At 34.4% G+C, this 16,736-nt stretch overlaps 1 protein-coding gene across 1 annotated transcript in view; it reads left to right on the forward strand.

The window, feature by feature from the left end:
• Positions 1–16,736, forward strand: part of LOC134533756 (adenylate cyclase type 2) — a 507,221-nt gene that overhangs the window by 313,057 nt on the left and 177,428 nt on the right. The window contains exon 3 of the mRNA XM_063371388.1: positions 3,948–3,981. Within this exon, the coding sequence (XP_063227458.1) occupies positions 3,948–3,981 (34 nt within the window). The remainder of the gene's footprint in view (positions 1–3,947; positions 3,982–16,736) is intronic.

Consider the following 16,736-nt stretch of genomic DNA (forward strand, 5'->3'; position numbering starts at 1 on the left):
CGAAGTAAACACGTGTGGAGAACATTGGGGTTTCAGTGTTTTAATCCTAGGATTACAGCGTATTATTAAAGTTGCAATTATTTCTTTTCATGATTTTGAAGTTCATAAAAAAAATTCCAGGATAGTTTTTGTATCAGGAAGATTTATTTGGAACACTTATACGTTAGATACGTTCTCCAATGTTCATAAAAACGACTACTATATAGCTACAGGCTAATGCCGTCATACGCGGTCAGCTGTCTTGACACTTCAGCACGGGGGTAAAGCAGAAATAGTCCAATCATCATAGTAAGTTCACCTCGGAATTTGAGATATAAACTCGTATAAACTTATATTTTGACATCCTAAAATTTGTCTCACAACCTACATATGGTAGGGTGTACACGACTACTAAAATCTAAGGTCAAAGGTCACAAAAATCGATTTTTTCACATTTGTTTGCAAATATCTCGTTTCCAATGGGTTTTTCGCTATTTTTATTTGTAGAGAATTACATTCCCTACAACTTTTGTTTCAAAAACCTTTTTATACGTTGAATCGTTTTCAAGATAGAGGGCGGAGAGCATCATTTAAGGTCAACCGGTAGTCCCGGTCAAAACCACGCCATATAAAGTTTATTAATTATTGATAAATAGATAATTATTAATATTTTTCATTTATTATTAACCTTTGACCTTACATTTTAATAGTCGTGTACACTCTACCATATGTAGGTTTTGATAAAACCTTTAGGATGTCAAAATACAAGTTTATACGAGTTTATAGCTGGGTATCTCAAATTCCGAGATACTTACCTAATTTTGACTAAGATGATTGGACTAAAATACGCTTGCGCATTAGACTTCATCATGTTAAATTTCCGTCAATTGTGCGCGCGCACTTCATTTCATTTCCGTTGCTTAAATTTTACCCTCAATGCGCAAAAAGAAGTACAACTTAAAAAAATTATCTACGACAGTGACGTTTGTAATAATAACCCATTTTTTCGCGGCCATTGTCCGAAACTGCTTGACGTGAGGTCTCTAGCTGCGTTGAAGGCGAAGAATACTCTGACGTTCCGGTCAATATTGCATTAGGCCATCTTCAGGATAGCATTAGGATACGGATACCCTAACGATGCAGTCTTAAATGTTGACCGAAACGTCTTTGACGCGGCTAGAACACTCGAGTCAAGCAACTTGCGAAGGTTGTAGATTGATGACATTATGGAATTAGAGATGAGCGTGGATTATAGTTTTCGCATTCACACTTGATACGCAAATCTGAGTGAGCTGATTGGTTGTCAAGAGTGTGATTTGTTGCCCGTGTAGAGGGCATTTCATTTTCCCGTTAGTAAAAGCCACGAAGCACGTATCCCGTTTCCCGTTAAACTGATGCTCTTCTAATTTGTGGTACTGTCACTATGTCACAGTGTATATGTGATTTAATTTTATGTATAGCTACAAATAAATAACTTGGCGTGCGCAATATGCAATTTAAAACTGGTTCCGTATAGCTGGAATCGTCCACGTGTTCGGAATTTATAAGATTATCCACACGTTTGAATGCTGCAGCGGCAAAGAGAAATTTATGTAGAAAGAGAGGGGTAACTAATTACTGTCTGTTCTTTTATAGTTAATCCTTTCACCATCTGGTGTACAGCTATCCAAGTTGACGAATAATTAAGAAAGGTATTTTCATTCCTAAACATTAAATTTAATCGTACTGATAATATTAGGCTCTATTGAAACGGCAAGATTTGTTTAAGGAACATTAAAATAACAATAATTAACATTCTATAGTAAATTTATGTTAATAATTTTTCATTTAACTTCGTGATCATTGAATGAATATGAACAATTTTAACCAAAAATGTGTTAATTTTAATAATTAGGAAATTTATGCAATTATATAACGTTAATTATTAAATAAAATTATCACGTTTTTCACTTAATATATGGTGTAGCATTACTTAAATCAGAATTAATTTCAATGCACATTATACAGCACATTAAAAAATTACTCACTTATATCCCACGATTCGGAAAACTTAGAGAACTTCAAAATATCGAAGAAGCATGCGTTTTCTTAGTCACTGCTAAATGTAATTAGGTAGGTTATTAAAAAAATTCACATTAAATACTTATTATCTTTTCACATCCGAGGAAATGATAGTGTGTCCGACGTTTCGGCTCACCTTGCTACAGCTATCTTAAAGTGTGATTAACAACTGAAGGCCCAGTGTTCTGAAACAGTAGTTAGATAAGGCCATTCGCAGCCGAGCTATGGTTGATCGTGTAGCTAGCAAAGTGTCATTGCATTAGTGTTATACCTATTGTTATTTGTTGTATGCGAACGTCAGTGATTCCTTATTATGTATTTATTATGCCCCCATAAGATCAGAATTATAATATGGTTCTGTAGTTTGGAACTCTTATCACGGAAACAGGCTCTAAGTGTTTAGAAAAAATACAAATTACAGTTTTGAAGTAATCTTCGAAAGATATAATTCAGACTATGCACCGTTTAAATAACATGAAATGTTTCAAACATATAATGCTTACTCTCTTATTGAAGCTAGATGTTCTGTCCTTGATGCGTACTTTGTCATAAAGAGGTTTTTTTTCAATATATAACTGTAAAAGGTAAAAGAGTATTCGTCCCTGAAAGTTTCAGCCTACAGTCACAGAAAAAATGATACATTTACCTGACCATGGTTATATAAATTTCTTATGCGTTATATAGGTAGTACTAACAATTTTAGCACTTCATTCGATCCTTTTATAAATCCTCATAAAAGTAGTATAAATGACCTACTAATACAGTGGCATGTAAATATATTGTAATTCACATGTAATATAAATCACTAATTTCCATAAATATTTTATGAGTACATGAATCTTGAATGTGAATTTAATAGTGAATTCCTTTGTTAATTTTTTAAGTAGTAGTATTTTCAGTGTGTTGTGTTTCATTGCTTGGAAATCCGCATCTACACTTCACATTTGATATTTTTTGTTCCTTTGTTTTTTTTTTCTTCTGTTACATATTTATGTTGTTTTTATTTGTATTTGTTTTATATTTGTAGAGCTACATTCTTTTTGGAGTACTTCTGTTGGCTTGCGCTTAGCAAATGTATAAATAACATGCTATTAACATGTGGTTAATTTACTAACATTTTGGATGATTTCGTATTGCCAGTGACAGTGTGGGGTGGCATCCTTACTATGTTTCCTTACTCATCCCTTCAACTAAGTATAGTTTGACATTTTAAATAATTGTTTCATTTTCATTTCATTAAAACAAACCCCTAGTTACAAACGGTTGGAGACTCCGGTCGAGCTGTGATTGGTCCCCGTATGTGTGTGTGTGTGTGTGTGTTGGAGGAGGGGGGAGGGTCTGGCCAACCAGGATGAGTTCGGCCTCCGCTTGGTAGGTGTCAGTTGTTGAGTGCGGGGAGACCCTGAGCCCAGAAAGCGGTTGGGGACTGTGGCCATGAAAGCCTACGATCCAGACGTTGTGTTGTCGCTGCAGAACATTCATCTTCGTCAAACAAACTGCGTTGGCCAGCCACGAGCAGCTCAGCTTGTCTGCTTGTTTTAATTTACTGAGCTTTGTTTTCGTTACTCGGCTAAAAGACAAAATGCTTCCAACCACCTCAAATTCTTAAGCGCGAAATTAATACCTACTGGTTCAAACATTTTGACAATCTTTCTGCGGTTTGTAAAAGCACCTGTTAGTTTTACTTCAATTGAATAAATAAAGAATAAATGAACATGCTTATTTGATTTTATTTATTAAAAATAAGTAGAAATAATTATAATAATTGATATTTTAAATATTTTTGAAAAATTTCTAGGGGGGGGGGGGTTGTGAGTATTTACAAAAAAAAATCATCGAACTATATTTCTATATAAAAGTGTATACTGTTGACACGTTGTGTAATTTGGAATTAATTTTGTTTTCAGATGGACGCCGAGCCTGAAGAATACCAGAGCTCTGGTGAGTAAAGGATGGAATAGTTTTGATGATCGTGGCGCTTTGTTTACCTCTTTTGTTTGTATGAAATTACTTGGCTTGGCAGAATTAGCCACGACAAGGGCGAAGGTTTCGAAGACGTTTTGGTCAACATTTCAGTCACCATCATCAGGGCATCAACCTAATGATCTCAAAAGCCAAGAAACATCAGGCTATTGCCACGAAATCCGTCGATTTATGTTATCTCATCAGTATGTTGTTTCGACTGCTATAATTTTATTAAAAAATTTATTGTAAATTATTCATTATGTCAACAATTCACACAGCGAATAAAAAAAACTTGTTATTCACGATTACGTAATTCCGTTCAACCTAGTTAACAATTTTTTCTGTTGTTTTTGTATCGGTTTACTATGAATTTATTTTAATCATCGATTTATTTTATGTACTGTGCCGAAACAAGGACACATGTTCTGTTATAATTTATAAACTTTATATAATTGTATAATCTAATTTATATAATCTACCTGCTACCGTATTGATACTGGCCATAACAACAAACACTCTTAAGTCATCATAATCTAGGCATTCCAACAAAAGTTACGGGGTGAATTAACGTGAAGCATCTAGGGCACAATGAAAAATTATATAAACTATTTATTTGGATTATTGATATGAACATGAACTAAACCAAAATTAAAGTTTTTTTTAATATAGTGAAGTTGTTTTGTTGTTTTTGTTTGAATACCGTTACAGTGAAATGGTAATATACATTTTCCCTATGGAATGTATAACAATTTAAAAACATTTTTGACTAACATGCATATTTTTTTCAACGGTGTGAATATTGCAAATAATGTTTTAAATGTTCGTATAGATAATCAATGGAACTGTATTTTTAGCTTATATGCGGTGAATCAAGTTATAGCTTTCAAAATAATTCTAAATGCAGATAAACTTTCCAAAATAAAACTTAAAATAACTACTTTTAGAAAAATGTGCTTTCAAATAAATTTTGTAAATAATAGATGGAAAGTTCATGTAAAAGTGATTAATTAAATGTAATTAACCTAATGATTTGATTCAATGTTAATCTAGAAATAATAATTATATAAGCAAAAAAAATTAATATAATTAAGAATATTTATATTTCGATTAAACTGAAAACTCATTATGTTACCCTTAAATAGCATTAGATCATTTTGCAACATGAAAAAAAGTTGTATCATTTGCCAAATTAGTGTGGCAATTTTTTTTTCCTCCAAAAGCATTGTTTTTAGTTGAAGTTCGGATGCAGGGTAATAGCGTTAGCCACGCGCCGACGTTTCATTCATGTTCCGCATCCGGCGCTCGGGACACTCCCAAGATAGAGACGCCGCCGACAACAGGGGTGTACAGTCACCTCCCGATAACTACTGCACCCTCGATGCTGGTAGGGCCCTGTCAACCTGTCAACTTCTCGCTTCCAACATCTTCCAATATGTCGGGTCAAATAAAGCTGGACGGTTATGACGTTACCGAAAACTTTACGTTTGTTTGACAAGTTGGATCACTACTTTTGAGTTCCCATAAAAATATATTGCATACAGAACGGGTTCTAAAATATCTTGGTTGTTGGATGCATTCGGCCAATCAAAATCGCGCCAAGCGAAATCGGAAATGACATCAGTTTCCGTCCCAGCGGTTGTTTAAAATGGCGTTTAAAGATGTTATACAAGTTAAAAAAAACCTATAATAATGTTAATATCAATTTTGTATGTGAAAATATTTTATGTGTAAGAATGAAATTACGTTTCTATAACTTTAAAAATTCACTAATCATTAATTTCATTATGTAATAAACATTAATGTGAATAAAATTAATACATGGTCAAACATTTTTTTTAAATGCACAAATATAATAAGCTTAAAAAGTGCATCCAGCAATGTGATTCATTATTTAATTTCAAGAATTGAGTTTAAAAATTAATAGTTTGAGATAGCTCAGACAAAATTAAACTTTAATAGTATGACATTATTTAAAACATTTTTAAGGTTATCCATCTGTCCATATATATATATATATATATATATATATATATATATATATTCTTACATCGATACTACATATCCAAATTCTATTGTCAAATACACTGGAGTTAGCGGAGGTAGAGCGTTTTTAACACGCTTTTATTAGCTGCGCCTGTATGTATCTATGTAACGGAATCTTTGAACGTGATTTTCACTCCTTTCAAAAACGTCGAATTAGTTTGAAACTTTGTACATTTATCAAGGACCGATGGCAATGCAATAATTTAAATAGTTTGTCCCATTATCCTTACCAGGATCTTCAGGATTAGCAATAACTTTTTATAACCGATACCCGGTAGTGTATTTGTGCCAAGTACCAAGGCGCGTGCTAATACATGCGTAAGGCTTAATTTTTCAGACAAGCATATGACTACTGGCAGGATCCACTAGGAAGTTTTGTTAGATAAAAAAATTGGTGTCTTCAAAGTCGGTTTACGGACGATAGTTTAACGTGACAGCGTCATATCTAAACATTGATGAAATTATTGCATAATTTTATGAATAAAATTGAATAATTTTTATTGAATTATCACTATTTTGTATGGATACAAAGGAGTGAAATGTAATCTACAATTTAATTGATAAATATTCTTTTATTTGCACTCATTAATTCAAATATGTTTATTACTTTAACGAAATTATTTTAACTAAAACTTTTATACAAGTTTGCTATTTAACTTCTTCCAATCTGTATTACTCTGTTAAGGATAGGACGATGATAGGAAAAGTAGGAAACGAATGGGAGTGTTTCAATTTTAATGTGTCTCGAAAAAGTCAAATCGATGGTTGTTCCAATCGAGTGGACGAGAGATAGATGCAGCGCAAGCGTACAATGAGCGTAACGGGACACAGCTTAACGGGACAATGTTCTTAACGGGACACTTTTTCGTGCGTGCAGCCGGCGTTCATCGATTTATTAGACGTTGTCACGTCAAAAAAAAATAAGTTATTGTTCGAAGGAATTGTCCCATTATGAATGAGGGCGAAGGGCGTGGCTGTCTCGAAGCTGTCGCATGACGTGGCAGTCGCCCGAGGAGAGACAGACTCAGTCGCATCACTGCTCATGTGCGCACCATGCACGGAGGCAGCCGTTCCGAAACTCGAGTCACTGGTTGGGACGCGCCAGTCACGTTCGACTGATCCGTGACGTCAGCGGGACAACATTCGCGGGCGCAACAACACTTTTCGATTAGAATGCTATTTAAATTCCATCGCGTTCCAGGTGCGATGTTTACATAATTAATACCTACGAATATTGTTTTAGAATGATAATCAAACTGGCGAATTTGTGGAACAAATATATGTCGTGTATTTTTTTTTTTTTTTTTTTTAGGTTTTGCTTATTGTATTTCGTTTGGGGAAATATAAATGATAATATTAATTTTTTACGAATAAATACTGAATTTGGATCAAGCGAATCTTTCTCAAACAAGTCAGTTGAACTTAATTCTAAGGAATTTTTTTTTTCTGTTTTTGTCGCGTTATTAAAAACTGCATGTTCACAAAGACGCGAAGTTTTCTGTCGCATCGCGTCCGTCGCGCTATAGTGGTCGCAGCGCCAAGCAACTTCCGGCTGACCTCGCGCCATTGCGGTCCGTCAACGCGAGCGTGTGGCGGGGACGTCATAAGTTAGCGAGTTAACAAACATTGAAATGCGTACTAAATAATTGCGAGTTTGTAGCTAGCAGCTGCAAGGAACAAGTACATATTTAAATTATTCCTAGATTATTGAAGTATCTACATCTTGGAGTAAATTTTGTACAAAAAAATTGAGAAGTTGCGTGGTTTTTGCGTCTTCCATTCCGTCGACTGGACGACCGTAAGAGCACTCGCCCATGGATTAGAGCCATGCTGGGGTGTTGGAATCGAACCCGTGACCCTCGACACACTAGCGTATTTCTTCGTAAGTATTATCACCTGCGCTACTTTTTTTACACCCATTTTTTCCCACGTAGTAAACATCTGCTGAGAATATTAGTGACAGTACAACAGATGCAAAGGAGGTATGGTCGAAAAGTCAGAAACAGCCCTGAAAAATACAACATGGCATGCGATACCAAGAATTGCGTTTAAGCACCGTAGCTTTGTCAGCATTGTTGATACGCGTGAAAAGTTAAGTGTGGTAGGTTTTTTATGCAAAAAACATTATCATTACCTAAGTCTTAAAAAAAATCAGAATTGCTGTGGTTTTCCCCGTGAACTTCTTGCTGATGCAATCGTAAGCTAGAATCCTACAACCGCACCAGACAGTTTAAACCTTAATGAGTGAAGGGAAATTTGTACAGTTTATTCTGTGTTCTTGTGTTCTACAACATTCCTGGCATTTTGGTACGCCAGGAGGAGAATGATGATAATGATGATGACGACGACGATTGACGACGACGATTGACGACGAAGATTGACGACGAAGATTGACGACGAAGATTGACGACGACGATTGATGACGACAACGATGATTGATGATTGATGACGACGATGACAACGACGACGATTGATGATGACAACGATGATTGACGACGTCGATTGACGATGACGACGGCGATTTGTTGAACTAAGTACTATATTATCTCTTGAAGGAATTAGAATGGTTTACTTTGCTATTTTTCAGTCTGTTCTGCAGTATGGCATTATTGCTTGGGGAGGAATAAGCATAACGTCTATTAAATCACTTATTACAATTCAAAACCTATTCTACGAGTTATTTTTAAAACATCATACCCATACAAGGAACGTTTTAAACTTTTAAGTGTATTTGATATTAAAATATTGTATATTATAGCTGCAAAACAATTATGTATCGAATTGAAAATCAGTTAAATTATGTAGATCGTCATTGTCTTACACCGTATGGACAGAACATAAATTTACCTATTCATATATTTCATAAAACAATTTCACAAAGATCTTTAAGATGTTTGCTTCCAAAAATTGTAGATACTCTTTCTAAAAAAATTGAAAACAAAAAATTTATTTTTAAAAATATGTCAATTTTGACTGAATAACTTAACTGATGAAGTGATTTCTCTAATTTTTAAGTAAGGTTTTATATACTGTAGTAATTCAAGTACTTTTTCTATACATATATTTTTTTCTTTTTTATTTATAGATTTTTTCTGAATCAACGTTTTACTTTATCTTGTATTTAATTTAATTACTCTTTTGAACTTTAAAATTACTTAAGTTATTTTTATTTATTTGTCAATTTTTACATTTTTGAAATGGTTTAGATTAGTCTAATTACTGCACGAAGATTAAAGTGACTGGATGCACTCATACACAAGCTTGCTTTTGTGAGTGCTAATTTCCTGTTAAATTTAGTGAATTGTAATCAAAGTTTAAAAAAGAGGAAATAAAATTGATTATTTATTATTAATTATTTCCTGTGATAAGTAATTTGGACGATTTTATTCTTATCGGAAAATGTTGACCAAACAAACTACAGTTTTAGTAGAATTAAATTCCCTTCTTTCAAGAATAAGATAAAAGTTTTTTTTTTCAACAGAACACGAAAACTTGATTCTCCCTTAACATTTGTCAGGCGATACTTTAATGACTGGTGTCTGTATTATGAACAATGATTTAGAAATTATTTCTAGCGTATTTTGTGAAGAAAAAATCAAACTTATGTCACTTAGTTCCACGACATTGGATCTATGTGTGCGTGTATAATATTTCTATGTATAATTTTGTGCGTGGTCTTATATTAACTTTGTTCAAAGAGTTTGAATGAAATTTTTCTACTTAAAGATTTGTATTTAATCTATTTAAACTTTTCAATATTTTGTTATCTTGGTTAACAAAGTATGGGATTTTATTTTGCCTCTAAATCAAATACTCTTCAAAACATAAAAAAAATATTAATGTCACAAAATTGTAAATCCTTATACAAATTATGTGCTTTTTTTAATGGAACGTGATATTAAATCCTATCCAAGTAACACAATTTTATGTTGTTTAGTATTTATTCGTTTTAAAATATTATCTAACTAAAAACAGATTGTGGGACTCTCCATCCTTCAAATAATATTATTCCATGTATAATATATTTCATTTATTTACTTCACAAAATAAAAGATATTTTGTTTTTAAAGATTAAAAGGTTATACTTTTCTTGAAAGAAAATTGTAGTACGTTTTGACTGAATGTGTCTGAATTTAAAATATCAATGTCAAAAAATATGGATAGCCACCTAACAAAGAAAGTCATTTTAAAGTTGTTTTTACAAAACATTTCAAATAATGTTCCCTTTTTAAACATTTACATTATTATTGAATTATATTCAGTAATTTAAATCAGCCTTATAATTTATTTGCTATTATCAGTATACAATATATCACCAAAATAATGTTAAAAGTTTTTTTTTTTTAATTATTTACCATATATTAATGAAATGGAGAAAAAAAATATTCTGTTTCCATGATTTTAAATTTCAATTTATACAAAAATATTTTTTTAATTAGTAGTAATTAGCATCCAGTAAGTGCAACAGAAATCAAAGTGCTGTTAACTCAAATATTAAACACTGTTTTAATTACAGTCTTAAAGTCCTATTTTTTTGTCAGAGATAGGACAAAAAATTTAACCAGATTTTTAGAATCTTTAATTTTTTTTAATGAATGCAAGTACCTTATTGATGCCATCGTATCTACTCGACAATTGTGCTTGGACGGGAGACTACTTGTAGAACACCAGTGAAGTTCGGTAAAAATAAACAGTTATCAAGTATATAAAAAAATCGCCCCCCAAAAAAGAGGTCTTCTTTGCGCGCGGCGAAGAAGAATGATGCCGCGGGAGTTTTCTCTCGATTCGTGTCAGATTTCCCGCAACCCATTCGTTGTCCGCGCGGACAGCTGGAAGCTGGCGACGAGGCAGAGGGAAGATTGGACCCGCCATCAAACACTCCCGAGCGGCACTTTCTTTCTCCATTGTTCAGGGGGTTGATTCCCCCACAGGCTCTTTCTTTCTTTCTCTGTCTCTCTCTCCTGTCCCGCGGTCCCCGACAGAGAGTGAGTAGGGGGAGCGTATGGTTGCTGGGAAAAAGTAGGGGGAGCGTATGGTTGCTGGGACAAAGTAGGGGGAGCATATGCGTGCTGGGGAAAAGTAGGGGGAGCGGGTCGGTTCTGCGCCCGGGGGAAACAATAGGACTTCAAACTCCCCGCGGCGGAGATCCAGCGCAGACGAGAAGCACTGCAGCACAGCGGGGCGATGATGATGACGGTGCCCGCCGCGTGTGTACCCCCACCGCCTGGTGGCCGTTGGCTCTGTTTGATATTCGCTATATCGCCGCAAGCGAACGCGCATGCAGACAACCCCCTCCCAATGACATCGAGCCTGCACTCCAGCCTTCAATATGCTGTGCTCCTTGATGGGGTTTGGGTCTGGGTCTGGACTGCACGGTTGCTTGGGAAAACACGGCGTGGTGATGCCCAGAGACTGATTACTTATGTACAAAAGGGCACAGAATATCTGGAAGTTTGGTGGAAGGTGAATTTATTCGTGAACAAGGACAACAAATAATATTTGAAGTCAATATTTTCTCCATATGTGCTATGAAAGTTCAAGCATTTTAAAATTTATAAAGGGTTGTAAATAAAAATTTAACACTTTGTGCCTTATTCAGAGGTGGTTCCAACAAGCTTTCAGATGAACTATGCCAAATGTATTATGTTTTTATTATAGCTTAGGATTTTATTTCTTTCAAACTTAATATCTCGTCAACAATGGCAAGGTTTTAAATGAACATATATAATATATACAATGCAGTTATATTCTAAGTAATAATTTTGGGTGTTTTTCAAAACAAGTTCAATGTTTTAATATTGTGTCATCTTTATTGTTGAAAGTGTTGAAGTCACAAACATAAATTTAGGTTGATGTGCTTCTGTGGAACTCGATTTGTATAATCATACTGCAGAAATATAAACAAATAGTGAACACTTCTCATTATTGTGGCTCAGTTCTGAGATGTCAATCTGACTATCAAGTTGAATTGTAACACGTAAAGAAGTATAAAAATGGCTTCAGCTTCACTATGTAAAGAGATGTAAATTTAGCATGAAATATCCCTAGTGATTCACTAGCATGCAAGTTTCTCTTTGCATGTGAATAGTCAAAATATACAAATGTCCTAAATCTCCTTAAGTTATGGAGGCAAAATGAGGAACTGTTCCACATCCACCTCATTCTACAATGATGCTAACTCATCACAAGTCAGGTGTGTGTAAAGTCACTAACAAAATATGACCCATCACTTTCAGCTTTGTTGCAACAAACATACTATGCAACTCAGATATTTACTCGAACCTAGACTTACAAAATAATACTCATGAAAGAATAGTATACCTAGTTTTAATGAATTTTTAAAATGTCTAGACACTGACATCATGAATCATGTTAGAATGTCGGTTCATAGCAAAACATTAAGTCTTTTAATACATTAAGAGAAAAGTGTATGAAAACTCTTATATTCTGTATAATAATCCCCAGCAAGAGGACATTCTAAATGTTATGGCTCACCTATGAATGTATTGCCTAATGGATAAGCAATTTCATTGTAGCCCTAGCCCCTGGCCACAATGCCAAGAAGCTAGTTAGAGAAGGATTAAAATGTATTCCTTTATGTTAGTGCTATAGTAGGGACTCAACAGAAGTTTTTAAAATCTAGCTTCATTTGGCTAATGTACAGAAAAAAAATTATCCTGCAGGGTCTCTACCAAACATTTAGCTTTATAGGCTAGTACTGGAGCTATCACCGCTCAACCAGACACAGGAAAATATATATTTGTATTTTGGACTTTACAACTCATCATGGAAGAGGTCATTACAGATAGTAACATTCTGTGACACAATTTAGGAGAGAATCGCCCATGATATATAGAAAGAAGTCATCCCAACTTTTGCCTGTAGTGATTTTAGGACACCATGGAAAATCGATATTTGGATGGCTGGAATGGAATCAGAATACAAGTTATTTGGAATATGATACACCTGTTTACACTTTATTTCGGCCAAGAAAGCAATTATGTTTTTAGGTTCGTTGGCTGCCACTTCCTCATCAAATTGCACTAATGATGTAACTGTCGCTTATGTCCTATTAACTACTTTCAAACTAAAACTCTCTTTATTACACTCAAAACTAAATACAGTTCCTAACGATAACTTAACTCCTAAATAGCTTAATTTTATTTGTTATGATTTTTGTTCTTCTATTTTATATTTTCATAAAAAACTGAATCCTAAACCTGTTAATTAAAACCAGCCCTACTTCTGACACACCATGGTACTAGTGAGAAATCACAGGCCCAGAAAGGATAGCTCAATTAAATAAATACAATTTTATTTATTAAATGATATTTACTATTATTAATTATAACTATTTAACTGTCTTTCCACTAAGTAATATAACTTTTAATGAGTCCACTATTCACTCTCCCAATGGATATATGATCGACAGTGGCTCTCTCTATTGTTTTACCTTACAACATGCTTCGCTCCCATCACACTGCTTCGCACTACTCACTTGTCAGCACTGCGACACAATCTCGATGCAAAAACTTCCCACACAAAACGCACTCGTCGCCTGCTAATCGCTTGCCAAGGGGTCACTCACACCCTTCATTTAATTTTCCTCGCAGTTCAGCCTCTCTATTTTTATAACTGCCATGTCTTGCCCTGAAAAGGTCTCGCAGCCCTTTGAAGTGTCGCATTATCTGACTCCACCGACTTAACACTTGAAGGTCCGAGAACAATGGCATTACAATTAAGCCACTTCACGCAGACGGGGCTCTAGGAATGTGCCAAACCCTCAAGAGATGCAGATCATCTCCGGTCTCAATTGGAAAGGGCTGGCAGAAGGGAAGGGGGGTAGCGGCAGCACAAATGGATAGTCGCTGTACCGGGACTGTGCACGCTCTCCGAGAGTGAACGATTTTTTGAGTGGGGAGGGGGAGAACCCAAGGCTCCCGCAGGTCAGCACGCCGAGCCGGCCTCTTCTATAGCAGCCTCGCAAAAATATTTTATTAAATTTGGGTTAGTAGTAACGGTATGATTGAGAAAATAGTATAAAAATTGTAAATTTTATGTAACGTAGGATTTATTATTTCAGTGTATTATATTAATTTTAATATTTCAATAGCTTAGAGAAAATATTTTTAAATTTATTATGCTATTAAACATACTCAAATTTCGCCACCTTATTAGTAGAGTTTTGAAACATTAAGTCGCACTGTGTAAGTTATTCTATATATAATTGTTGTTCAATTTCTTATCTATATATTTTTAGTAGATTTGAATATTTTTATTTTCATTTACAAAAAAATTATTTTCCTGATTTTCACCTCTACAGATTTGCCATTTTGGAAAAATGACAAATAAACGTTTTTTTAGTTTTGGTATTTTTTTAAATTTATAGCTGAATTTTTAACTTAACCTTGATTAGGATCGGATATGTGATTGTTTTATTATATAGCCACATTTAAATAATTTTTACGCCCTCAGATGTAGAACTTAAGAACTTACTTGAAAGTAGTTTATTATTATTTAAAGTATATTGTTACTGTGCATCATATAACATCCAGATTGATTAGCATAGAGGATGGAATTATTTATTATAAGATTAAACTTATCCTTTTTAACTTCTTTAGCGGTTGAAGTACGAAAAATGGAAAAGGCACGTTACGTTACTGTATGCATGTAATCCGTTCTCAGTTTTTAACTTTTTCCTTTTGACGTGACAACGTCTAATAAATCGATGAACGCAGGCTGCACGCACGAAAAATTGTCCCACTACGGATGTCCTACAACGGATGTCCCATTACGGATGTCCTGTTTACGCATGTGTGGTATCTCTCTGGTATGTTGCGGATGGTACAGAGAACTCGGCCGGCACGTGGCGGCGTACTGCTCAGGTTTCACCCCGCCATGCTGCAGGGATAGGCCACACACGGCTTGGGGCAGACGACAACATGTCGGGGTTCGAGGTTATTGTTGTGCACCATGCCACGGGAGTATATTCGCAAGGAAATGACGTTCTTACAAGTACGTATTATTTTAATTACTAGTTTAAATCAGTATATTTAAACAGTGTTGTATGAGTATTGTTTTAGCTGTGTAACTAAATATTTATTGCTGGTATGATACTTTTCACGCTTTAGTTTGACATTGGTAATTATTTGTCATGAGTTGTTATTTGATAAACTAAATCACACACCGTATTATAGTCATGAATCCACGAGCGTGTAAATATTTCGAGTCCAACAGAGAATATGCTAGTTAAAAGAAATTCTAACAAATATTGTGCATGAAATATTATCAATTTATAACATCTGAAACAATTATTTCCAATATGGCCTCGTGGCTGTGCGGTTAGCATTGCTGATTACCATTCGATAAGTCGATGGATCGAATCCCAGCAGCTGAAATTTTGTTTGTACTTGTAAAAATAAATACGGTGCGCGCGACACTTCAAAAGTAATAAATATATTTGAATTATTGAATGCAAATATAAGTAAATTTATTAATTAAATTGTAGATATAATTTCACTCCTTCTTTGTATCCATACAAAATAGTGATAATTCAATAAAAAATATTCAATTTTATTCATAAAAGTATGCAGAGTTAGATTTTATCATACAAAAGATAGAAAAATTTAAAAAAATGCCTTCCTCAAAGAATATAATATTTTTAATCTCTTAATGGTTTGGTTACAAAAACCTATTACGGCTCAGTCTCAGGCCGAATATTATATTTCATTTTCTTCTGGATCAATCATTTCATCAATGTTTTGTTATGACGTCACGTTAAGGCCGTCCCTGGTTCGGCGACTTGATAGGGAATTGTAGGTTAAAAAGTGTTTTCTACATCTTCTACAATTTTTCAGATAAGAATTTCGTACTTGGCTTGTTTGCTGCAGTTTTACAACAGAAATCATCTGTCAGATTAATATTGTAGAAAAAATATTGATAAGTATTTTATTTTACGTTTTTAAAATTAAGGAAAACCGAAAAAGTGGTCTAAAAAACAGGCTGTAAGATATACAAATATTTAGAGTCTGCAACATTTTTCCTTTTAAAGTAAAGAATAAAAAAGTAAGCGGTGGCATACTGCTAAATTTATTAGAACAAGAAATATTTCGTATTTTGCATTTTCAGCTATTTTTTCTGGCCGCGAGTAGGTTCACTTGCGCCTGTCTTGCTCGCGGGAGCGTGCAGCCGGCTGCCGTGTTGCCATCACTTCGGACCCATCCTCGGCTAACGGAATCTGACCCCACTTCCTCCGTGCCAGTAAATAATCAGCAAGGTGCGGAGTACTGTGTCAACGACGAGAAGAAAGCTAAGAACAGTGCTATCAATTCAGAGACGCATGGATGTAGCCTACTGCGAAAAGCGAAAGGTTTGAAGAGAATGTGAACCCAAATTTTTTATAGTTTTAATTATTTCTTCCATTTACTGTAAAGTGTTTTTGGGCAAAAAATATTTTGTGCCATAATGTGCTTTACATGAACTTCCGATTTTTTCAATTTGAAATGTGATTAAGTGACGCTTTGCAAACTAAACTATCCTGATTCAAGAAATGCGTTTTTTTTATGTAAGTATAAGTTAGGCAAAAAATCCTCAGCTTAAGTTAATTTCAACCGACTTAAAAAAAGGAGGTTCTCAATTCGGTTGTATTGTTTTCATTCACTTGAGTATTATACTGTCCAAGCCAAATT

Source organism: Bacillus rossius, chromosome 7 (genome assembly GCF_032445375.1).
Source record: "Bacillus rossius redtenbacheri isolate Brsri chromosome 7, Brsri_v3, whole genome shotgun sequence".
In the NCBI taxonomy this organism is placed as follows: Eukaryota; Metazoa; Arthropoda; class Insecta; order Phasmatodea; family Bacillidae; genus Bacillus; species Bacillus rossius.